The 26466-nt window shown below is 42.7% G+C and overlaps 1 protein-coding gene and 1 pseudogene across 1 annotated transcript in view; one reads left to right on the top strand and one right to left on the bottom strand.

Moving 5' to 3' along the window:
• Positions 1-26466, top strand: part of LOC126162476 (peroxidase-like) — a 70683-nt gene that overhangs the window by 18968 nt on the left and 25249 nt on the right. The window contains exon 2 of the mRNA XM_049919017.1: positions 1917-2114. Coding sequence (XP_049774974.1) covers positions 1917-2114 — 198 coding nt within the window. The remainder of the gene's footprint in view (positions 1-1916; positions 2115-26466) is intronic.
• On the bottom strand, positions 11793-11910 carry LOC126097268 (5S ribosomal RNA; annotated as a pseudogene).

Genomic DNA, 26466 nt, shown 5'->3' with positions numbered 1-26466 from the left:
GGTGTTGCTACGTGCGCCATCTAGTAGCCGCAGAAACAACTAGGCTACTGCACATTCAAAAATAGACACATGAAATTGTGACGCAGCTGATTCACGCATAACGTATGCACTAATAATAATAGGATGAAGTTACATATTTATATGCTTTAAATAGAGGTACATTTTGTAACGTAAAAAACGTTAGTTATGACATACAAGAAAACAGCAAAGATGTGACAGAAAAACAACGTTTCGGTAAACTGCATGAGGAAATCTGAATCAAAGATCAAGCAATGGCTTTATACAGTGGAAAAAGTTTTTATTTCGCAGCTGCAGCTGTTCTTTGAGATCAGGCACGTGTCCAGTGATTAAGAGATGATCGGCAAAGGATGAATTTAGGAGACTGAAGCCGTCCTTTCTGAAAAGATTATATCTGATGGTGAAAGCACGTCCAGTTTGTCATAAATAATAGGGGGAGCAGGTATCGCAGATGATCTTATAAACGCCAGAACTTTCTCTAGGGGAGCGAATGGGTTTCAAATTATGAATGAAGTTTCTCTTTAGATTATTATTAGTAGAGAAGGCAACATTGCAGTTGTATTTGTTGCGAAGCATGCGCTGAATCTGATAGGAAATGGGTCCTATGAAAGGAATAGAAAAACGTTTCTTTGGTTTTATTTTCAGTGCATGAGGTGTTGAGCGTGGTAGTTCTTGCAGTTTTCTTTTTTAGAATATCGTCCACTATGTTAGGCGTATATTCATTATTGACTGATATGGTTTTAAGTAAATTAATCTCCTCATTAAACTTTTCTGTTGAAAGTGGTATGGAGGTGGTCGGTGGACGGCAGAGTGAAAAAGGCCATTTTTTGAGACTGTGGGTGAAAAGAGGAAGCAGGCACTATTTGGTCAGTATACGTTTCTTTTCGAAAAATATTGAAAGTGATGTGATTGTCTTCTATTGCAAGCGTCAAGTCTAAATAATGTGATTGGCGGTTTTCGTTTCCTCTGTGATCACCTCTCCCTTGGCAGGTTCTTCCAATTTTAATCCAGTTACTTTGTCGTTTTTTGGTGCTCGCCGTGTATCTAACGTTAAGTGCAGCGCGTGTTCAGTGTCGCCGTCCCGCATGGCTCTCATGACTGTCAACGCCGTTTTTAATTAAGCTCGTCGTGTCATTTTAATTATATGTGGATTTTATGTAAACTTGCCTTGTGAAACTACCACTTTTTTGTATATTTTAACTCCCATTGTTTCCCCTTCTCATGTAAACTTCACGTTTCATTCCCGTATTTTATGTATTTAACGTTTGCTTTTATACAGTCTCTTGGCTGAAGAGCGGCTAATTGTTCATGGGGCAGGGTATGAAATAACAATAAAGAAAAAAGAAACACAGCTTTAGCAGTGTGATCGCCGCATCTAAAGATGTCAGTCAGTTGCGCTGACGAAATATTGCGGAATTTTCACAACGACATCGGACGTCTCGCCCGAGAACAATATTTACAATGAGATTACATGTTAAAGGATAATATGGTATTTCGCTGACATATGCCACACAATAAACAGTATTTAACCCAGGAACAGAACGGTAAATCTGCTTACTTTACTGATACACAGCTTCATATTTACGAAGTTTAAATGAGTCTCATTTTCTCACAGACAAACTTCTCTGTAAATAAGTTGCCCCATGAAGTTATTGGCAGCACCTGAAGCTCAAATGGCGATTGCAATGTTAGTATAATGAATGAAAAAATAAGAGTAAAATGTGATGAAAGATGTCAGAAGTTAACACCTTTCAATAAATTGCAAACAGGCGATTACATTTACGCCTTCCTTTTTTCTGTCCTGTAGCGTCCAAACCACATACAACAGTATTATTTCATGTGACAACCGTTCCATGTTATTCAATAATATCATAAAATCTTCAACTAATGTATTACAGGTGATGTCCGCGCTAACCAGAATCCTCTCATGACGGCTACGCATGTGCTATACCTACGAGAACACAACAGAATAGCAGAAAGTCTCGCTGTTATTAATCCTCACTGGGATGATGAACGTATCTACCAGGAGTCCAGGCGCATCGCTATCGCCTGTTACCAGCACATAACATACGAAGAAATGTTACCGCTTTTCATAGGTATATGTGTGAGAACAATTTATTTCTTAATATTAAGTCTCAATTATCAGACCGCCTTCATCAACCCTTGCCCTTTCTTTTGTAAATATAGTATTTGCAGCAATATCCTTCCAAAATCCGTAACATTACATTATATAGACAGAATGTTAGTAGCTGCTTACTGTTTGCTACGGGGCAGGTAAGTTCGCCTATAACTCACAAGCAGCTGTCACTATGAATAACTTACGATTACTCTTATAACAATATAAACCTCTATTTACAACTAGCGATAAAAGCCAAAAGTACTTCTGAATTAGTTTGGTTTCATTCTAGATTAAGGCGAGTACACCTTTACTTTTCCACATATCACCAGGATGCGCAATAATTAATTCAGCGCTTCTGTGAACCAACTCTTTTTATTTCATCTTAAAAATGTCCCTATGCCCTCTAAACCACTTTTTCATTGTTGCCCGTCGAAAACTGTTCACCAAAGTATTACTGCAGCTCAGAAAAAAAGCCACCTAGTGTGCATAGAAACTTATTCATCTACGACACCTCTGATTTCCACAAAGTATTTTCGTCACCCAGACTGCGCAAACTTTCTTTCAATACAACCCAACAGTTTCAAGGATAGTTCGTCCGATGTTTCAGTAGTGTAGAACAAATTAAGTTCAAATGGTTTAAATGACTCTGAGCACTATAGGACTTAACATCTGAGATCATCAGTCACCTAGAACTTAGAACTACTTAAACCTAACTAACATAAGGACAGCACACACATCCATGCCCGCGGCAGGATTCGAACCTGCGACCGTAGCGGTCGCACTGTTCCAGACTGAAGCGCCTAGAACCGCTCGGCCACAACGGCCGGCACAAATTAAGTGATGGTCGAATGGACCAGACTGTTTCTTTATATCATTTTAACAATAACCAGAAATGGTACGGCGGCAAAATTCATCTTCTATATCGCCTTTCGCGTGAATAAAACGAATCATAGCACAAACTTCGCACTTACTTGTTAGTGGGTTTTGAGATAGACTCGGCCAAAGGCAACATTATCGCTATTAATGTTTGACGAATGCACTGACGTTTTTGTGTCACTTACTGGTATATTTTCGATTTTATTTGTGGGTGTTCATAAATGAGTTTCTTTTAGCATAATTTCAGAATAAAAGTTACTAATTTGAGTGGAGATGCATTGCATATACTTTTCCCATGCGCGGAATGAGTTCGTTGAAGTCAGTGCATAGTTGAAAGTGGCGTTAGTTTCTGTCGAAGAGTAGAATTTATTGAGAGTGTAAAAGGTAGGGCTACATCGAATTAGTCCAACGATTGTGAGGCGCGTTTCAGTGGGGGACGTAGGTGTCCTGTACAGAGGAAGCAGTGCAAGGGAAGAGCCAGTGTATTGCAACGATCTCACCCACCGACAAGTACTAGGTACTGTCTGAAGCCGACAGTGAGAGTGGACCAGGGTGACTCAATTCTCATTGCCGAAGGCCATCAATATCCCGTGCCTAATTAAAGTAGACACAGAATAGAAGAGATGAATTTTTCGTTGGTAGTTTGAACGTATGGTAAATAATGTTTTGTTAGGCAAATGGCTTCGAGCCATGAGAAGGAGAACCATGTGCATGGAGTGTGTTATATCCAGGGGACTTATTCTACCTGAAGACAGAGGGTACAACCAGTTGCAGATTGGGAAATCTGTGTTTTCATCGTATCCATTCAGAAGCCGTATCTGATTTTTTTCAACGGCTGACAGAGAAGGTTAAAACTACCAGAAATGTTCGTATTGCACTTTGATGCTCATAGCCTGCAACATTGTTCCTAGAAGTGACTGTGAACCTCTAATTCCGGACTTAATGAGTTCCTGTACTTCAGCCTCTAAGTTGAAAACTGCAAATTCCAGGATCATTATAAAGGAATCAGTAGTGCATTACACACCAAAGTAGATTACTGGTGCAACTGACTGTGTGAGCAGTGAACACTAGGTTTGTTTTGGGTTAGGTGACTTTCTCTACGATCAGAATAAACGTTGCTGCATAGGGATCCTAAACACTTGTACCACTGTCTCAGGAAATGTTTATCATAGTGAGAACATTAAGATAATAATAATAAGATCTGGAAACATTTGAAAAAGTGACTGAAAAACCACGCTGGATGTCAATTTACACGAAAAAATCTTCTATATCGAATGAAATAAATACAAGGGCGGAATGTGAGTTAAGAAAACCGTGGTAGTTGGACCAAATTAGTAACGGCATGTTAACTTTCATCAACCCACATCGAAGAGCAAAAACGTTATGGTCACTCGCTTAATGCGTGTTGGTCCTCCTTTGGATCGGAATACAGCAGCGGATCTGTGTAGCATAGTTTAACAAACCTCTGGTAAGTTTCTGGAGGTATGTCGCACCAGACGTCAACGCGAAAATCACACAATTCTCGTAAATTACTGGATGGTGGATTTTATGAGTGGAGTTGGTGCTTGATATTGTCCCAGACGTCTTCCGTTGACATCAAGTGAATTTTATGGCCAAGGCGTCAACTTGGGTCCACTATCATACTTCTGAAACAACTGTAGCGCGGTTCTGGTCTTGTGACTTAGCCAGTTATTTCGACAGCAGACGCTATCGCCGTCAGGTTAAACATCACACACAAAGGGATGCTGGTAGCCCACAGTAATGTTCATGTAGTCCGCCGCTGTCACACTGCCTTCGAATCCTGCGACTGGTCCCATGGAAGCCCAGGTGGACTTCACCCGTAACATAATACTACCCCCACCGTCCTGGGTCCGTGGCGCGGTGCGTACTTGGAGCAGCAGTTCACTTGGATGAGAGCATATCTGGACACAACTATCGACATTGTGTAAATAGAAACGTGATTCTTCCGATCAGGCGACACGTTTTCATTGATCCGCGGTCCAATCTTGCCCACTGCAATCGTTATTGACAATATCGTTGTGTCAATTTGGGATCACGTAGGGACAGTGTTGTGCAGTGTCTGCTTCTCAACAACTCGTGCGCAACAATATGCTTCAGAACACTGGTTTGGTACGTGTATTCCGCAAGCTGTCTCCCGATGTGTGGCGGAGGGTACTTCTGATACTACTAACTGATCCACCTACCCCGTTCCTCTTGCGAGTGACGCCTAGGAAGAATGGTTCTCAGTAAGTCTATGCGTAATGCACGACGTCCCTCTTGTAACATCTGCCAATGGAGTATGTTGAAAATCTCGGTAACGCTCTCACACCGACTGAACGATCCCATGACGAAACACACCGCTCTTCGAATCAAATTTCCTTTAGATTCTTCCTGTGAATCTGACTCTGGCATCTCTTTTTCCTACTACTTGTTCTATGTGGTCATTCCACTTAAGATCGCTCTGGATAGTTACTCCTGGATTAGTTACTCTTGGATGTTTCTTTGTAGATACTATTTCCAGCAGTTTCTCATCAAAATGATTCAAATGGCTCTGAGCACTATGGGACTTAACTACTGAGGTCATAGTCCTCTAGAACTTAGAACTACTTAAACCTAACTAACCTAAGGACATCACACACATCCATGACCTAGACAGGATTCGAACTTGGGACCGTAGCAGTTGCGCGGTTCCGGACTGAAGCGCCTAGAGCCGCTCGGCCTCCGCGGCCGGCTCTCGTCAGTAGTGTAGTTGTACAGTAATAGCTTTCTTTTCCTATGTGTGAGCTGTATGTTACATTTGCTCACGTTCAGGGTTAACTATGAGTCCCTACACCATTCATCAGTCCTCTGCAGGTCCTGCAAATCGATACTGTCTTCTGTCGTTGCTACTTTGTTATAGAGAACCGCATCATCTCGCAATAGTCTTAAAGAGCATCCGAAGCTTTCTGCTAGAACATTTATAGACATTGTAGACAATAACGGCCCTATCACCCTTCCATGGAGTACACAGTACATTATTTTTACATATGCCGATTTTGTTCCGTCAAGAGCAACGTGTTGAGCTCTATCTTCGAGGAAGTCTTGAATCGAATCGCAGATCTGATCAGTTAATCGATAAGCTCGTTGTTGTTGTTCTGATCTTCAGTCCGAAGACTGGTTTGATGCAGGTCCCCATGCTACTCTACCCTGTGCAAGTCTCTTCATCTCCCAGTAACTACTGCAACCTATAGCCTTCTGAACCTGCTTAGTGAACTGATAAGCTCTTTTTTCACTAAACAGCTGTGGGGGACGGTGTCCAATGCCTTCCTGATGTCAAGGAACACGGCATCAATGAGCGCCATTGTTTACGGCGCTATGGATCTCATGGAGGAATAAAGCTAGTTCATTTCCCCAAGATCTCTGTTTGCGAAATCCATGTTGACTTACGTAACGCAAATCGTAATGCCTGGTCATAAAACATGTTCCATAGGTTCATAACAGGCCGACGCCAGCGATGTAGGTCTATAATTATGTGCTTCTGTCGTCCTGCACTCTTTTCCAGTTGCTAACTACCCTTCGTTGCTCTAGTGATCAACGATGAAATGTTGCTAGGAGGGGAGCAACTTCTTTCGCATAATCTTTGTAAAAACCTATAGGTTTCTAATCTGGCCGTGTTGCGTTTCCAGTACTACGCGATTGTAGTTGCCTTTCTATTCCGCGATCGGTTATCTCAATATCAGTCATTTCTACGTCCGTAGGGTGATTCACTACTGGCCATTAAAATTGCTACACAAAGAAGAAAAGCAGATGACAAGCGGGTATTCATTGGACAAATATATTATACTATAACTGACATGTGATTACATTTTCACGCAATTTGGGTGCATAGATCCTGAGAAATCAGTACCCAGAAAAACCACCTCTGGCCGTAATGACGGCCTTGATACGCCTGGGCATTGAGTCAAACAGAGCTTGGATGGCGTGTACAGGTACAGCTGCCCATGCAGCTTCAGCACGATACCACAGTTCATCAAGAGTAGTGACTGGCGCTCCTGTCTGTGATGCAGCCAGGTGCTCGGCCACCATTTACCAGACGTTTTCAGTTGGTGAGAGATCTGGAGAATGTGCTGGCCAGCGCAGCAGTCGAACATTTTCTGTATCCAGAAAGGCCCGTACAGGACCTGCAACATGCGGCCGTGGATTATCCTGCTGAAATGTAGGGTTTCGCAGGGATCGAATGAAGGGTAGAGCCACGGGTCGTAACACATCTGAAATGTAACGTCCACTGTTCAAAGTGCCGTCAATGCGACCAAGAGGTGACCGAGACATGTAACCAATGGCACCCCGTACCATCACTCCGGGTGATACGCCAGTATGAGATGACAAATACACGCTTCCAATGTGCGTTCACCGCGATGTCGCCGTACACGGATGCGGCCATCATTATGCTGTAAACAGAACCTGGATTCATCCGAAAAAATGACGTTTTGCCATTCGTGCACCCAGGTTCGTCGTTGAGTACACCATCGCAGGCGCTCCTGTCTGTGATGCAGCATCAAGGGTAACCGCAGCCATGGTCTCCGAGCTGATAGTCCATGCTGCTGCAAACGTCGTCGAACTGCTCGTGCAGATGGTTGTTGTCTTGCAAACGTCCCCATCTGTTGACTCAGGGATCGAGACGTGGCTGCACGATCCGTTACAGCCATGCGGATTAGATGCCTGTCATGTCGACCGCTAGTGATACGAGGCCGTTCCGTATTACCCTCCTGAACCCACCGATTCCATATTCTGCTAAGTCATTGGATCTCGACCAACGCGAGCAGCAATGTCGCTATACGATAAACCGCACAATCGCGATAGGCTATAATCCGACCTTTATCAAAGTCGGAAACGTGGTGGTACGCATTTCTCCTCCTTACACGAGGCATCACAACAACGTTTCACCAGGCAACGCCGGTCAACTGCTGTTTGTGTATGAGAAATCGGTTGGAAACTTTCCTCATGTCAGCACGTTGTAGGTGTCGCCACCTGCAGCAATATTGTGTGAATGCTCTGGAAAGCTAATCATTTGCATATCACAGCATCTTCTTCCTGTCGGTTAAATTTCACGTCTCTAGCACGTCATTTTCGTGGTGTAGCAATTTTAATGGCTCGTAGTGTATCTTCCGTGGTGAAACACTTTCGGAAGACCGAATTCAGTATTTCAGCCTTCTATCTGCTATCTGCCGTTTCCGTGTTTCTATGGTCTCCGCCCCGCGGTATGAGACGCCATGTCACGGACTGCGCGCCCCCTCCTGCCTAATGTTCGCGTCCTCCCTTGGGCATGTGTGTGTGTGTGTGTGTGTGTGTGTGTGTGTGCGTGTGTGTGTGTGTGTGTGTGTGTGTGGTGTTGTTCTAAGCATAAGTTAGTTTAAATAGTGTGTAAGTCTGGCAAACCTCAGCATTCAAACGCTTTTTTTTCTATAGTCTCCAAGTGAATGAATATAAGATTTCGAATCGCTTACTGATTTTACACAAGGTTAAAACCCATTAGGATTTTTATTCATATCGATCGATAAAATTTTACTTTCAAAGTCCTTGAACGCTTCTCTTATTGATCTCCTTACGCTCATTTTCGCTTCGTTCGCCTTTTGTTTGTCAGTTCGGTTTTAACTTTTCTCGAATCTGAGATGAATCTCTCTTTGTTCGCGGAGCTGTGTTTCCTCCATTCATATACTTTCCTTACCACGTCATATGCCCGCAACGCCACCATGTGGCATGCATCCTCTTAATGGGCAGTGGTCATAACGCTTTGATTCACCAGTGTACATCCTGTATGGACGTGGTGGGATGTTTCAGAGAACGCTTGGAATCTCCCCTGTGATTCGGTAGTGGAAGGGGGAAATTTCAATATTTTTCAAAACCACACTGAGGAGCTATTTAGCTAACCCATTCGTGTGCTTGCAACAAATATGCTGAAACATTCCAATTCAATGAATGTAGACATTATCCTCACAGTTCCCCAGTATTGAGTGAATAGTTAAGAAAGGGGAGAAACATTCGGCTTCGAAGGCAAGAATGTGGCGATCTGTGGAATAAATTCATAGATGTTATGAGCCATGTGCTAGACAAGTTTGTGCCGTGGAAGATAATGATGAAAGGCAAAAACCCACGTTGTTCAATAAGATACTAGAAAGATTCTATATAAGCAGAGGCCTGCGCCTTAGATTCAGATGAAGCGGAATTCTTGTCTAGAAACAAAAGCTGAATAAACTCAAAGCAAGCGAAATAACAGCTATGCGGTAAGTGTTTTATTAATTCGAGAGCAAGACTTTATCTACTGAGTTCCTGTTAAAATCCTACGGAAAATCGCCCACTCGGTCAAAAGTGTCTCTCCAGAAACTCGTTGATAATGAGGGCACCAACGATGATGAAATTAAGTCTGAAACGCTAAATTCTTGTTTCTGGTGTAAGTTCACTCACAGTCCCAATGTATTTTCTATCTTTTTTCATGTACCGATGCGGAAACGAAGTGTATCGCAATAAGTGAGGGTAGAATTAAGGAACAATAATTGAAGATACCCGATAGAGGGTAGACTGCTCCATCTTAATAAAAAGCATTAGTGTGGTGCTGAGTCAAGCGCTTTTCGAAAGTTAAGTAATCTTGTATGGCCGGACTGCCTTGATCCGCGGCTTTCAGGGTGTCGTGTGGGGATAGGATGAGCTGGATTTCAAATTACCGATGTTTTCGGATTATGCACTAGTTGTCATGGAGCAGTAAGACACTTCATTTCGTTAAGCTCAGAATATGTTCTATGCCTATAAAACAGATGGACGTCAAAGATAATGGACAGAAATTTAGTGGATCACTTTGGCATCCCTTCTTGCAAAACAGTGTCGTCCTGTACTTTCTTTTAACTAATTTGCAGAATTTCTCGTTCGTGGGATCCGCGGTGTATTATGGTTAAGAAGAACGCCAACTGAGCTGCTAATGTTGGATAGAAACTGGTAGAGATTCTGTTGAGTCCTGTCTTTGTTCAGTTTCAACAATAATTTGCTGTTTTCAACGTCAGTGACACTACAGTCAATAGCTAGACACAAACTTGCTCTGATTGTGTGTGTGTGTGTGTGTGACGGCATGAAAGGAGGTAGACAGGAAATGAGGAAAAGCGAGAGGGGTAGAGAGACGGGGGTGGACTGAGAAAGCAGGTACTGTGGGGAAACAGAGGATGTTTGAATACATTTTTCTCTGCGGAACTGTCTTTCTATAACTCATAAAGCTGGTCCACACTGTTTTAATGCGTAGCGTTGTGGATCGTTCAAAACTTTCTTTTCTTAGTTAGGGTGGGACCAGGAAAATATCCCTACTTTCAAGATGATGTTGTGAAGGGAAGGGACGTGTCGGAAGGGTGGGGAAGGGCTCTAATTTACACGGAAAACAATATCGCAAACAGAAAGTAATTAATGTATAGTTATGAAACACTTTTGTCTAGATAACATATTTAAATGATAAACATTGCAAATCATAGATTTGTGTAAGCGCGACATCAGCCATTGCAAATATGAAGTGCTGGTACATTAATAACGGGTGTAACCACCAGAACGTTAAATGCAAGCATGCAAATGTGCATTCATTGTGTTGTACAAGTGCCGGATGTCAGTTTGTGGGATGGAGTTCCAAGCTTGCTGCATTTGATCGGTCAATAAAGGGAGAGTTAACGTATTTTATGGCTGACTCTGCAGTTGTCATCCGATGGTGTCCCATACGTGCTCTTTGGAGAGACATATGGTGACCGAGAAGGCCAAGGCAACATGTCGACACTCTGTAGAGCACGTTGAGTTAAAACAGCGGCGCGCAGGTTAGCATTATCCTGATGGAAAACAGTTTTGTAGTCAGGGTGCGTAGGATAACCGCGGCAGTGCTCCTCCTGTCATACGAAATCGCACCCCAGACCATAACTCCAGATGTAGGTCCAGTGTATCTAACACGTGGACAGGTTGCTAAGAGGCCCTCAACTGGCTTCTTTCTAATCAACACACGGCCATCACTGGCATCGAGTCTTAACCAGCTTTCATCAGAAAACACAACAGGCCCCCAAACCTGCCCTCAAATGAGCTCTCGCTTGACGCCACTGAAGCTGCAACTGGCGGCGGTCTGGGGTCATGGAATTCATGTCACAGGGCATCTGGCTCGGAGCTGTCCTAGAAGTAACCGATGTTTAACAGTTCGCTGCGTCACTGTGGTGTCAACTGCTGCTGAGATTGCTGCTGCAGATGCAGTACGATGAGCCAGAGCCATACGCTGAACACAACGTTCTTCCCGCTCGTTAATGCTACGTGGTCGTACAGATGGTTCAAATGGCTCTGAGCACTATGGGACTTAACATCTGTGGTCATCAGTTCCCTAGAACTTAGAACTACTTAAACCTAGCTAACGTAAGGACATCACACACATCCATGCCCGAGGCAGGATTCGAACCTGCGACCGTAGCGGTTACGCGGTTCCAGATTGAAGCGCCTAGAACCGCACGGCCACACCGGCCGGCTAGGGGGTCGTACAGAGTCCGGTCTTCTTCCGACAGTACATTCTCGTGACCACCGCTGCCATCAATCATGTAAAGCACTCCGTCTTCAGGCCACGAGTGGCCTACCGGGACCATCCGACCGCCGTGTCATCCCCAGTGGAGGATGCGGGTAGCAGGGGCGTGGGGTCAGCACACCGCTCTCCCGGTCATAATGATGGTATTCTTGACCGAAGCCGTTACTATTCGGTCGAGTAGCTCCTCAATTGGCATCACGAGGCTGAGTGCACTCCGAAAAATGGCAACAGCGCATGGCGGCCTGGATGGTCGCCCATCCAAGTGCCGACCACGCCCGACAGCGCTTAACTTCGGTGATCTCACGGGAACCGGTGTATCCACTGCGACAAGGCCGTTGCCAGCAATCATGTACAGTGGCTAAATTTCTGCCGACTCTTTCTGCAATATCATAGAAGGAACACCCAGCTTCCCATAACCCTATTACACTACCTCAGTGAGATGTTGATGATGCCATCTTTGTCACCCTACAGGCATTCTTGACGAACAACTCACCACGTCCAATCTCAAAGGTAACTAACATGCATGGCAGTTACATAATGTATTTAAAGCAAATCAGATTTACATCCTACTACCGCCACACTTACGGAACTGACGCAAAATCTGAATAGATACCGTCTTTCAGATGTAGAAACAGGCCTACCTACTTGCTTTTACGTAGCACAATTCGTTTTTCCTGTTGCGATTTCTTTTTCCGTCAGTGTATTTAAAATTCCCTGCAGACCTTTGTTATCCACTACGTTAACAGTGTGCCAGTTGATGTAGGCTGCAACAGTTATCAAACTATTTGCAGAGTGTAGATTACAGTGGAAAACTGTGTCAAACTAGTCTTCAGGGGAAGATTCAACAACAGATAATGTAACAGTACTACAAATAGAATGCTGAAGATTAGATGGATAGATCACATAACTAATGAGGAGGTACTGAATAGAATTGGGAAGAAGAGGAGTTTGTGGCACAACTTGACTAGAAGAAGGGATCGGTTGGTAGGACATGTTCTGAGGCATCAAGGGATCACCAATTTAGTATTGGAGGGCAGAGTGGAGGGTAAAAATCGTAGAGGGAGACCAAGAGATGAATACACTAAGCAGATTCAGAAGGATGTAGGCTGCAGTACGTACTGGGAGATGAAGAAGCTTGCGCAGGATAGAGTAGCATGGAGAGCTGCATCAAACCAGTCTCAGGACTGAAGACCACAACAACAACACTACAAATGCTGTCCAAACGTGGAGGTCGATGAACGACATATAACTTAGAGGTTAAAGAATGGACGAGAGGCATTACTAAACAAGATTGGACAAAGAAGTGTGAATCAATTTGCACTCACTGTTGGCCTCAGAGTCTGTCAACGATGAGGTGAATGGCTGATATGAACTATACCCTCAGTCGTATTTTGCATATTTGCAAGCAGCTTGCGTGGAAACCGAGTCTGCATTAAAATGTTTGTGAGGAATCGTTCAAAAATTTCTTAAAATGCAATGCTGGTCCGAACACTAGATTGCATTCTGCTTGTAAGATTGAGGATAGGAGTTTAACGTACCAGTTACATCGAGAGCGTTAGAGATATGTCACTATCTCACACCGATAAGGATATAAATCGGTACTGACCTTGATGAAGGAATCACATTAGCTTTTGTCGGAAAAGATTTTGAAATGTTGTGGAAAATCCGATGTCTATATGGAGCTTACAAATGCGTCTTCAGCACTCCACTGCTTTACTGTCACGTTGATTTTTCTTTAAAATATTGAGTTATATCATCGCCATGTCCATGCTGGCAACTCTGACACTCGTTCAGTTTTGTTATCACACGGGCGATGGTATAAATCAGTAGTGACATTGTTCAAGGAACCAAGAGGCAGCTGGCCGTTGTGGCCGAGCGGTTCTAGGCGCTTCAGTCTGGAACGGCGCGACTGCTACGGTCGCAGGTTCGAATCCTGCCTCGAGCATGGATGTGTGTGATGTCCTTAGGTTAGTTAGATATAAGTAGTTCTAAGTCTAGGGGACTAATGACCACAGATGTTAAGTCTCATAGTGCTTAGAGTCATTTGAACCATAGAGGCATTCATCGTAAATTATTGCATTGATTTTGTGTAAGTACTAGCCCCTCCGTATGTCAGGCAGGGGCGAAGAGTGCTTAATAATTGGAAAAAGGCCTACGATCATTCCCGCTTTCAAGAAGAGTCATTGAACAGACGCACACGTTGGTATGTTGTTTAGTTTTAGAACATCTTTTAATTTATCGTATTATGAAATTTCTGGAGACCAAAATTCTCAACTGTAGGAATCAACTTGGGTTCCAAAAACGGCGATCGTGTGAAACTCAGTTCTCTCTTTTTGTCCACGGGACCAGAAAACAGTAGATACCGGTGTCCAGGTTAATGCTATGTTCCGTGACTTATGGAAGGTTGGTTGGGTTGGGGTTGGGTTGGGTTGTTTGTGGGAAGAGCCCAAACTGCGAGGTCATCGGTCTCGTCGGATCAGGGAAGGACGGGGAAGGAAGTTGGCCGTGCCCTTTCAGAGGAACCATTCCGGCATTGGCCTGGAGCGATTCAGGGAAATCACGGAAAACCTAAATCAGGATGGCCGGACGCGGGATTGAAGCGTCGTCCTCCCGAATGCGAGTCCAGTGTGCTTAACTACTGCGCCACCTCGCTCGGTATGGAAGGTGTTTGGTACAGTTTGACACCACTGCTAATGAACAAAAGATGGACATATGGAGTATGAGACCAACTGTGTGGCGGGATTGAAGAGTTTCTAGCAAACAAAACACATCATGTCGTTCTCAACAAAGGTAAATCGTCAAAGGTAAATGTAATTTTGTGCATACCTCAAGGGAGTGTTATAGGACGATTACGTTTCAAGATATATGACTGACTCAGTAGATAACGTCAGAAATCCCACGAGACTTTTAGTGGATGTTACTGGTGCAGATACAGAAGTTGCTCTGGAAGAGAATTGTAGCGAAATGCTGGAAGACGTGCAGAGAATCGACGCTTGGTGCTGTGACTGGCAGTTGACCCAAAACATAAATACATGTAACATATTGTGCATAAATAGGCAGAAACAGTCATTGTGGTATAATTACATAAATGCAGAATAATCTCCGGAAACATTCATATCTATAAATTATCTTGGCGTATGTATACCGAGCAGTCTAAATTGGAATGACCACGTAAAACTAATCACAGTCATGCCAGATAGAGATGTGATGGAAAGCCGGCCGGAGTGGCCGTGCGGTTCTAGGCGCTACAGTCTGGAGCCGAGCGATCGCTACGGTCGCAGGTTCGAATCCTGCCTCGAGCGTGGATGTGTGTGATGTCCTTAGGTTAGTTAGGTTTAATTAGTTCTAAGTTCTAGGCGACTGATGACCTCAGAAGTTAAGTCGCATACTGCTCAGAGCCATTTCAACCGTTTTTTGTGATGGAAAATTCCTCAGGAAGTGTAATCCACCCGCAAAAGGGCTGGCTTACAAAACCCTTGCTTCACCAGTACTTCAATACTGCTCTTCAGTTTGGGACCTGAGCAGGAAACAGGGAAGATGCGTGTTTCGTTACAAGTTCATTTAGTGAGCACTCAAGTGTCATAGAGAAGCTCAACCAATTCCAGTGGCAAATGGTGCAGGAGAGGTGTTCTGGTGTAATTTTCTATTAAATTTCTGAGGGAGACACTCGTAGAACAGTCAATCAATATATGGTGTCTTCCGACGCATATATTTTGAATACACGATGATGCAATTAGAAATATTCGAGATCACACAGAGGATTACTAATAGTGCTTCACCCTGCGAACCATTTGCGCCTGGAACAGCATATGGGGTGAGTGAGAGTGATACACCAAGAACCCTGTGCCGAGAAGGCAGAAACTGAAACCGACGTGTCCGCTTTACAAGGTAACATCGCCACACCATGCCTACAGAGATCGGTAAAAGTTGCTGATAGTCTATGAGGAGGGTGCCTCCTCATTGTCAAGGTGTAAGACATGGGTTGTTGAGCTTGATGCGGCTTTTCTTCTTTTGAACTAGATCCAAGTGAGTGATGCTCCACAATTGTAATCATAGATGAAAACATGAAGAAAGTTAATATGTTATTTCATGATCGCTCATACACTCATAGGTGTGTGAAACAGCTAATGCCGCAAACTTATCGGAAAAACAGTAACTGAACATTTTACATGGAGAATAACTATGAGATAGCGCAATTGTACCAAAACTACCAGAAATCTATGTGCAATATGGGGACCATATCGACAATGGTTGGACTTTTATAGAGGAAACTAGCTGATTTTGTGTGTCAACTTGCTAATGTAGATAAGAAGAGAATTCATCCATGTTACAATAGAAATAGAAAAGCAGTGAAAGCACACCAACACATACGACATGATTTGTTTGTTGTTCTACAGCACATAGTCAATCTCATTTTTGGTTGTGTTTGGTCCTTTCCATATCCATTTTATGCCTTGGTTTTTCTTAAAAATGTGTTTAGGGAGTACACTTGGTTCTTCTCAGCAAATTGCACTGTTGAGCCTGCATGATCGTTCCTCTTATTACTGATGAATTATTTTTCAACTTTGTCACTATATTCCGTTAAAGTAGCACATTTCCATCGTACAACAGGAATTACATTCGTTTAACAATTTTTGTGGCTCCTCATGAAGATCAACTTGTTCATGAGGGAGTGAGGTAGCTGGGAATAATTCTTCTACGCTGACGAAAAAAATCACAACATCAAAAAATAATTAATGTAGATAATGAATTTTCAGGATTACATTTGTCTAAATAACACATTTAAGTGATTAACATTGCAAGATCACAGGTTAAAGTAAGTGTGAAATAACCCATTACAAATGTGAAATGTTGGTACGTTAATAACAGGTGTAACCACCAATATGTTGAATGCAAGCGTGCAAACGTGCATGCATTGTGTTGACCAAGTGCCGGATGCCTGTTTTTGGCATGGAGTTCCGTGCCTGTTGCACTTAGTCGGATATTAGGGGACGGTTAGTGCAGTTTATGGACAACGCTGGAGCTGTCATCCAAAGGTGTCCCGCAAGTGTTTATTGGAGACAGGTTTGCTGATCAAGCAGGCCAAGGCAACATGTCGATACTCTGTAGAGCAGTTTTCGTTACAACAACGGTTTGTAAGCGAGCGGTATCCTGTTGGAAAACAATCTCGGGAATGTTATTCATAAATAGCAGCACAACAGGTCGAATCACCAGATTGGCATACAAATTTAAAGTCAGGATGTATGGGATTACCACGAGAGCTGCTGCTGTCATACGAAATCACAGACCATAAGTCAAGGTGTAGGTACAGTGTGTCTAGCACGCTGACAGGTTGAATGCAGGCCCTCAACTGGCCTTCTAACCAACACATGCCTACCACTGACACCGAGGCGGAACCATCTTTCATCAGAATACACACTGATTCCATCTTGCCCTCCAATGAGCTCTCGCTTGGCGCCATTGAAGTCGCAAATTGCGGTGGTTTGGGATCACTAAATGCACGCTACAGTGCGTCTGGTTCAGAGCTGTCCCTGAAGTAACAGATTTGTAACAGTTCGTTGCGTCACTGTGGTGCCAACAGCTGCTGAAATTGCTGCTGTAAATGCAGTGCGTTCCGCTAGAGTTCAAATGGTTCAAATGGCTCTGAGCGCTATGGGACTCAACTGCTATGGTCATAAGTCCCCTAGAACTTAGAACTACTTAAACCTAACTAACCTAAGGACATCACACACATCCATGCCCGAGGCAGGATTCGAACCTGCGACCGTAGTGGTCGTGCGGTTCCAGACTGTAGCGCCTTTAACCGCTCGGCCACTCTGGCCGGCTCCGCTAGAGCCATACGCTGCTCACGACGGTATTTCCGGTCAGCATCACTTGTTTATTTTTTAATACCATTTCCAGTATTATGTTGAGATTCTTTCAATTTCAGCATTCAATCTCTAGTTCCATTGTTAATGATAATAACTAATACTGAGTACCTGCCTTATAAATGTGCCTTTACTCTAAAACATATTTCCTGACTGCAGCTCCATCTGGTCCTCTTCCCTTCTTGCTATGTGTGACACTCCAAAAATATTCTAGTTGATATTATTTTGTTGCAGTTCATGTAACCACACTTCTGCAGTTTATGGTCTCCATTTGGGTTTTGAAGAAGCATTCAGGACTTTGTGGATCATGATTTTTGTGTTAACTGAACTTTGTGTAGGAGGTGCAGATGCAGCTCAGCATGCTTAAACTTATGAATACTCTGCCTGAGTTTGTAAACCTACTACTGCCAATATTCCTTAAACCAACATCCTAGCCGGCCGGGGTGGACGAGCGGCTCTAGACGCTACAATCTGGAACCGCGCGACCGCTACGGTCGCAGGTTCGAATCCTGCCTCGGTCATGGATGTCTGTGATGTCCTTAGGTTAGTTAGGTTTAAGTAGTTCTAAGTTCTAGGGGACTGATGACCTCAGAATTTAAGTCCCATAGTGCTTAGAGCCATTTGAACCATTTTGAACCAACATCCTAGGAACCTACTCATAACAATAACGTGTCCACTACTCTACCCTTGGCATATTAGCCTGTTTGGCCGAATTTGCTGAGATGAATGTCCAGCCTTAAAACTTTACAGAATAGGGCTCCCACTAATTTCATCTCATCTCCAGTTGCTTCTAAATGTCAAAGATAGACATTGCAAGCTCTTCTTTTCTGATTATTTCTGGCGGTTGTAGTAAATAAACATATTTAATTCAATTTCTATGTTCTTAATCTGCAGCCAGATCATAAATCATATTGAAACAATATTTCAGTGGTCGATCTGGCCACCATCTTCAGGTGAGAGCACTATTTGCTAATGTTGCCAGAACTGATTCCTGCCATGAAGAGTGGCCCTGATAAAAATAATGAATACTGTAGAGTATTTGGGTCAATACATTCTGCTGGCCAAGTTATAGACCACCGCTTTTTAATGTCAGATAAAAGAGGATTCCGTGTTTTACTTAAAGGGTAGCCAGTCTCTATTTATAGCCTTATCTGCCAATCTAATTTCGAGTTATTTATTTAACAAACGATCCCAACAGTTAGACTCAAGACAAACTATCTGTGTCTCTTTACACCTTATTCTGTTTCACTTGGTTAACAGTGCCTTGCCACACCATACTTCTCAGTTTGTAATAATCGTGTATACTGATGGTGTTCGATACATCTGTCGTGAATTGTGCGAACTGTCTGGCCAATATACGATTTCCTGCAAAGGCAAGAGGGTTTGTAAATGACGGACTTCCTCTTTAACTGAACCAAAGAGTGCTCTAGTAATGGCAGCCAGACGAAACATACTTACAGAATTAAATCTTTAAAAAAAATGTTCAAATGTGTGTGAAATCTTATGGGACTTAACTGTTAAGGTCATCAGTCCCTAAGCTTACACACTACTTAACCTAAATTATCCTAAGGACAAACACACACAGCCATGCCCGAGGGAGGACTCGAACCTCCGCCGGGACCAGCCGCACAGTGCATGACTGCAGCGCCTTAAGACCGCAGGCTAATCCCGCGCGCCAATCTTTTTAAAATCCTTCCTAGCTCTGAAGATATGCTTTTGGCATATGGAAGGAAAGCAGCCAAACTACATACATCTACTACTGGTTCCAGCAGAGGTCAAGACTCTGAACCATCACAGGTCTGTTTGTTAGTATAGCAAGCTTGAGGTATTCTAGCTCTTGTGTCAATGTTTTCTGCACCCAGGTGTAAGGCCTCTTTTGCAACATCGTCAGGTTCTTGTGCATTGGTACAGTGGTTGACAACCGATCAGATGTAGATACTGGTTTATATATATTGGTGTTCTCTGAGTGCTGTGTCCCAGAGTTCTATCATCCTTTCTGTAGATCAGTATGTCCAAGAATGGAAGCTTTCCACCTCTTGTTCTCCATCATGAACTTGATGCTGGGAAGAAGGCATCAGAAGTGATCCAGGAAATGACTTGATGCATCTAGTCCAAGTGGCCACACTGCCAATGTATTGTAGGGACAACTGTCTTCTGGGCTGGAAATCCCTATCAGTTTGTCAGGATGCAGTTCCAGGATGTGTGTGGCGTCGTCAGACGCAATAAAACAATATTCAAAATTATTATCTTTCTAGCTGAAAATGCAAGTTGATGCTGCTTCTTCTGTGCCAACCTTTGGCTACGTTACCCAGAGAAGAATCCGCCGAATCCAATGGCGGAATCACTGCTGCCAAAGACGCTGTGTCAGCTTGGAGTGGAAGCCAATGACTCCCTGATGTGGTGATTTTGGCACCCACTGGCGAGGAAGCATGCCCCATCAGTAGCTCTGCTTTCGGAGGTGGTGGTGACCAAGACGTATGTATTTTAATTTCCACGCCATTTTGGGCAGTTCTCGACCCCTCCCACTTCACTGCCAACATTGTCTCCTCAGGTGGACCGCAATGTCTGATGCTGTGTAGTTGTGCTGAATGCTGAACATGACCCGCCAACCATCAGACTCTATGACGCTGGAGTTTAGCGCAGCTTCTGTCCAGGACTAGAGCGGTGTTAGTAGACCCTCAGTTTATCCATGAGCGCTGGCTGTTATGCTGACTTCGCTACTGCTAGACTTCATCAGATGTGGCTTCAGTTCACTGATCGTCTCGTAGGCCAGCAAGTGCAAGATCAGCATTAGAACAACCTTACATGCAAGCTGATACTATACCATAACCAGAGAATCATGTGCAAATGACGTGAGCGCCATCGATCCTACTGACCCAGTGCCAAAAGCTAGTTGGGGCGGAGTATTTATTTCAGCAAAGAGGTACTCTGCTCTACGATGTTGTTCATAATGACCGAGTTCTTCCAAAGCCATCAACGGTCTTCTGTTCCACTACGTTTCTTAACTTATTTGCTCCAGGGTGTTTACTGCTTAGTCAAACTGTTGCCTGTCTTCGTTGTGTCCCAACTAATGTATCTTGTGTAACCTTACAAGAGTAATGAATGCACTTCTGTTTGCAATACTCTAACCAATATGTACTGAATTGCTCATAAACTCTCTTAAAAGTGGTGAGGTGGCTGTTTTACCCGATCCAGTAACGGTGTTGAAATGTTTATGGTTCTCAGCTGGCAGTTGGCAACACTTTCAAGCGGTTGAATAACGCCAGTTGTTTTGGACTTACAAAAAATTTTACTCTTGCGTTCCCTTACTAATTTTGTCAGGATATAGCACTGTCAATATACTACCAAAATAGTAGGTTTTTAGAACACCATCTTCAGCACTCTGTCTCAAAATCTTCTGTAAATAAAATGGTGATTATGGGGGATAATGTACTCTCCACAGCCACTACATCAGTTTGTTCAAAGTACTTGTCACTGAATAAAAAAATAGTCAGAGTCAGCGTATGACAGCAAAATTTCATCATTTCCAAGTCCAGTTTTTCGCTAATTAACATTAAGGACTCTTCAAGAGAAACCTGGGTAAAAGGGGCTAGTGCCATCTACATCTACATGTACAGCCACATGGATACTCTGCAAATCACACTTAAATGCCTGGCAGAGGATTCATCGAACCACCTTCACAATAAGTCTCTATTATTCCACTCTCGAACAGCGGACAGAAAAAACAAACATCCGTATCTTTCATGCGAGCTCTGATTTCCCCTATGTTATTATTATGACCATTTCTTATGTAAGTCGGCGTCAACAAAATATTTTCGCATTTGGAGGAGAAAGTTGATGTTTGAAATTTCGTGAGAACATCCCGCCGCAACGAGAAATGTCTCTGTTTTAATGATGTCCAACTCAAATTCTCCATCATGTGTCCGTGACACTCTCTCTCCTATTTCTCGATAATACGAAATGTTTTGCTCTTGTTTGAACTTTCTCGATGTGCTCCCTTAATCCCATCTGGTAAGGATCCCATACCGCGCAGCATTACCCCAAAGAGAACGACTTGCGTAGTGCAGACAGTTTCTTTAGTAGACACGTTGCATTTTCTAAGTGTTCTGCCAATAAAATGCTCACTTTGATTCGCCCTCCCCACGACATTTTCTGTGTGTTCCTTCCAATATAAATTGTTCGTAATTGTAATTCCTAGGTATATAGTTGAATTTACAACCTTCAGATTTGACTGATTTATCGTGTAAAAGTTTAATGGATTCTTTTTAGCACTCATAGGGATGACCTCACACTTTTCACTATTTCGTGTCCACTGCCAATCTTATCACCCTACAGATATCTTCTCTAAATCGTCTTGCAGTTGGTTTTGATCTTCTGATGACTTTACTAGATGACTTATAACACTACCATGAGGAACGCCAGAAATCACTTATGTTTCACTCATTGACTTTGCATCAATTACTACGAACTGTGACTTCTCTGACAGTAAATCACGAATCCAGACGTATAACAGAAACGGTATCCCATAAGCACACAGTTTGATTACAAGCCGCTTATGAGGTACGCCCCAAAAGCCTTTTGCCAATCTAAAAATGCGGGATCAACCTGAAATCCATTGTCGATAGCACTCAACACTTAGTGTAAGAGCTAGTTGCGTTTCACGAAAACGACGTTTTCTAAATCTCGACGCCTGTAATTTACTGGATTACTCCTATTGCCTTTCTTGAATGAAAGTGCCGCCTGCACAACTTTCCAGTCTTTGGGTGCAGATCTTTGGTTGAGAGAGCGGTTAAGTATGGAGCTATTGCATCAGCATACCTCAAAGGAACCTTACTGGTATACAGTCTAGACGGGAAGTTTTGTTTTTATTAAGTTGCGTCACTACTCTGAGGGTACCTACTTCTAAGTTACTCAGGTTGGGAGCTGTTCTTGATTCGAATTCTGAAATATTTATTTCGTCTTGTTTGGTGCAGGAATTTGAGAAGTCTGTGTTTAGTAACTGCTTTAGCAGCACTGTCATCTACAGTATTTCCTTTGCTATCGCGCGGAGAAGGCACTGCTTGTCTTGTCGCTAGCATACTTTACATACGATAAACGACAAGACTCTCTTTGGATTTTCCCGATTTAGAGATACCGGTAATAGTCCAGTGAAACTGTCAGAAAAAAAGCCTGTACCTTGCAAAAGGTGGGGTAGAAGATTTTATTTTTTTAACTCGTTCATATTGTTGGAAAGGTTAGAAAACAAAGTTTTGCCAACAAAATTTCTCTTGGGAAAACTTTCTGCAGTCAAAAAACTTGGGAAATTTCGGACTTTTTTCAGTTTTTTCAAAATATCTCAGTTTCATTTGTTCCTATCACTTTGACGTCTATTTTCTCTTTTAAAGAGCACAAAATTCTCTACAAATTTGATTCTCACCATTTTTTTCTACAGCGCCTCAAAATATACCAATTTTTCAAATTTCGAGCAAAGTGGCAAATTACCTAATTTTTGAACACTGTTATTTCAGTTTCTATTTGTGTAGTATAAACATTTTACTCATCATTTTATTCATTGGAATTTACCATCTCACTCTGCTGCAGGGCCAGGACAAACAGCATCATATTCAGTAACTACGAACACATTCACGTCGGATTGCGTGAAGTTTATTTGTGTTACATATCTCTGGTGATTGCTCACAGCGCGCTGACAGCTATTAGCACACAACAATAAGGGTCCTACAGTTTGGAGTCGCTTCCATTCCGTATATGTTGTGGTGCTGAAAATGAGTATGTCTGACATGAATTTGTGTTTCATTTGCGAAAAAACTGTGGTGAGTGGTGGACGCAACTTGAAAAAGAAAGGACTGAGCACACTTATCGATTGTAGTGCTAAACGCAGGGAGTCTGCTCACAACCGTTTTTTGAAAACGCTCAGTGAAATGATGGTGCATGAAGCATGCTACAAGAAGTACATTAATGAGAGAATGATAGCAGCTAGCCTTCGATATCCTCAGGAACCAACAGGCGTGCTACGTCGGTCGCAGGAAAAAGGTCAGTTCAATTTCAAAGAGAAATGCTTCTTATGTGCAAAAGGGAATTCTGAAGACTTTTTAACCAAGCAGTTAAGATTGCCATATGCCAAACGAAATTTTGTTTACAAAGTAATGACATTGGAAGTGCAATCGACAGTATTAGAACAGGCTAAACGACGTGGTGATGAATTTGGTCAACAAGTGATAGATCGGATTCAAAATGTAAATGATATGGTTGCTTCAGATGGCTGGTACCACAGATTTTGCTACAGGATGTTCTTTCACCGTGTTTCAGCTACTGGACAGAAACGAGGTTACCGACCTGCAAGACAAGTAGATGAAGGCATGGAGGCTCTATTTGCCTACCTGGAGACCAATACGGAAGAATGTCAGTTTTCTATGGACGATCTGTTAGAGAAAATACCCACATTACCTCGTCCTGATATTCGAACTGTCAAGGCTCTCCTTTTCCAAAAATATGGTGACGATGTGGTGATAGCTGAAACAGCTTCAAAGCCAGCAGTCGTATGTTTCAAGAATGTTGGACACCAACTACTCAGTGAAAATTGGTACAGCAAAAGAAATTCAGATCCTCAGCAACAAAGACTATGAATCGTCAAAGCAGCTGCAAATATCATATTAGACGATATAAGATCAGTAGTGTACGATGTAAAACAGTACCCTCCCTCTGATAATTTTTTATTTGATGTAGAGTCTGTCATAACAGAATCTGTAAGATTGCTCTTTGAAACTATAATTTTGAAACACAAGCGGTCTCCCAGAAAATGGAGGAAAATATGTGTTTCTCTTGCTCATGCACTCATAAGTGCTGCGAGGCCACGTTCATTTATTTCATCACTTTTGACTGCTATTAGTGCATACTTGTACCGGAAGTTTGGCTCAAAACATCTCATCCAGGTTATGTCTTCCCTTGGCTTTGCAGCATCTTATACAGAAACTGCCCTATTGGAAGTGTCTTCAATCCTTCAGCTTGACAACGAAGTGACGAATTTTGCCAATTTGTGTTTGATAATTCAGATTTCAATCTAAACACCCTAGATCGAACTGGTACTTTTCATGCAATGGGAGGTATAATGTGTGTTACTCCTCATGATGCCTTGCTTCCTCAGAAAAATATTAAAAAGTGGAATCATCGTCCCTCAGCTCAACTTGTTAGTGAAGCTGGAAAAAATGACATACAGACATTCCACAGAACACAAGTTGGAGGGCTGAAGGCTATAAAAATTGAAGATTTGGACATAATTGCTCCTGCAAAAGGTGAGATCGTCATCTAAACAGCGGAAATTACGTATATTGCAAATGGTCTCAGAATGCAGTTGTTTCAGGATGGAATGGTTACATGGAACGCTTGACGGCAGGCAAAGAATATGAACGTTCTAAAATAAAGTGTCTTCCATTTCTTAATTCATCGCCAAGCTACGTATTATGACACCATATATACTGCTCTGATGATAGCTAGAGACGCATGTAAAAGACATAATCAGACTACATGCTTTGTCACATTTGATCAGTCTCTGTATTGGAAGGTAAGGGATATTGTGGAGATTGACCTTCCTGAATTTCATAATGTGGAGGTCCGACTTGGAGGTTTCCGTTTCCTTATGTCGTTCATGGAATGTATCGGTATGATCATGGGTGGCAGTGTATTAAAGGACTTATTTGGTGTAATATTCGCTGAAAAAAGCGTTGAAAAGATTTTGTCAGGACATGCATATTCCAGAGCTGTGCGAGCGCATTTATTGTGCCACCTTGCTTTGGCCTGTCAAGTGTGGGATTGCATTGAGCTAACAGAAGATGAACGTGGGACATTGAATGACTTGTCTTCTCCTTGTGGTGAGTCAGAGCTGTCAGTTGGCCAGGATACCAGTGTTATCAGGGAACAAGTCATAAGAAAATTTGTAACTGCCCTGAAAACGATTGAAAGTAAGGGACCCACAGCAAAATTATGGGTTCAGTACTACAAGATGGTCACTCTCATGAAAAAATTTATTGAAGCGGATCGATCAGGCAATTGGAAACTTCATCTTGAAAGCGTGCAAAAAATGCTTCCCTACTTCCATTCAGCTGGACATTTTATGTACGCTAAAAGTGGCCACCTCTAATTACAGGATATGTTGAGACTCGAGGAAAAAATGGATTTATCAGAATATGAGAAGTTCACGACGAAAGGACATTTTACAATCCGGCGATCAGAAAAGTATTGGTCAGGGGTTCCTTCTGACATGACTATAGAACAAACATTGATGAGAACCATGAAGAGTTCTGGAGGACTTACTTCTGGCCGAGGAATCACGGATATTGTATTAACCAGATGGACATTGGGTATGATTCACATGCAGAACATTTGTGAAGAAACTGAGTCGTATTGCGAAGTGAGCGCAGTAACATCAAAACAGCATGTAGATGCAAGAAGTTGTCGCATCGAACGAGATGGCATAGACTTGCGTAAGCTGCGTGATTGGTTTTCAGTGCATCCTCCCTTCCCTGAAAGTGATTTTATAATGTCTATCTGCAGTGGTATTGTCGGAACGGAGGATGTTAATTGTCATATGTGTCACGAAGAGGGGGAAAAAGGCATGAAAAGAATAGTTGGTGACAATTTCCACGATGTAAAGTTCCGTAGAAAAGATAAAGTTGTGAGTCTCCTTTCTGTAAAAGCTGGGAGCACTAAAATTACTCTTTTTGATCCTTTAACTCTTTTCCAAAGGATTTGTTTAAAGAAACAAAGTGAAGAAGAGTTATAAGCCTTTCTGAAATATGAACTTGCTCCTTACCCAATGTCCCTATTCTCAGAAAAAGGCATGCGAAAAGGAACAAAATCCTCATTCTGCAATGCTTTCGCTCCAGTGGAAGATGTGAAGTCAGGTGGACCGAGTAAATTTTTTGTCATTGATGGAGGGTACCTTATCCACAAAGTGACTTGGACTCGAAATGTTTGCTTCAAGTCAATAGCCCAAAGCTATGTTTCTTACCTGCAACGTCATTTTGGATCTCAAT

Source organism: Schistocerca cancellata, chromosome 1 (assembly GCF_023864275.1).
Source record: "Schistocerca cancellata isolate TAMUIC-IGC-003103 chromosome 1, iqSchCanc2.1, whole genome shotgun sequence".
Lineage (NCBI taxonomy): Eukaryota > Metazoa > Arthropoda > Insecta > Orthoptera > Acrididae > Schistocerca > Schistocerca cancellata.
Note: the sequence above shows the minus strand (reverse complement) of the source record. Positions and strands in the feature narration are given on the sequence as shown.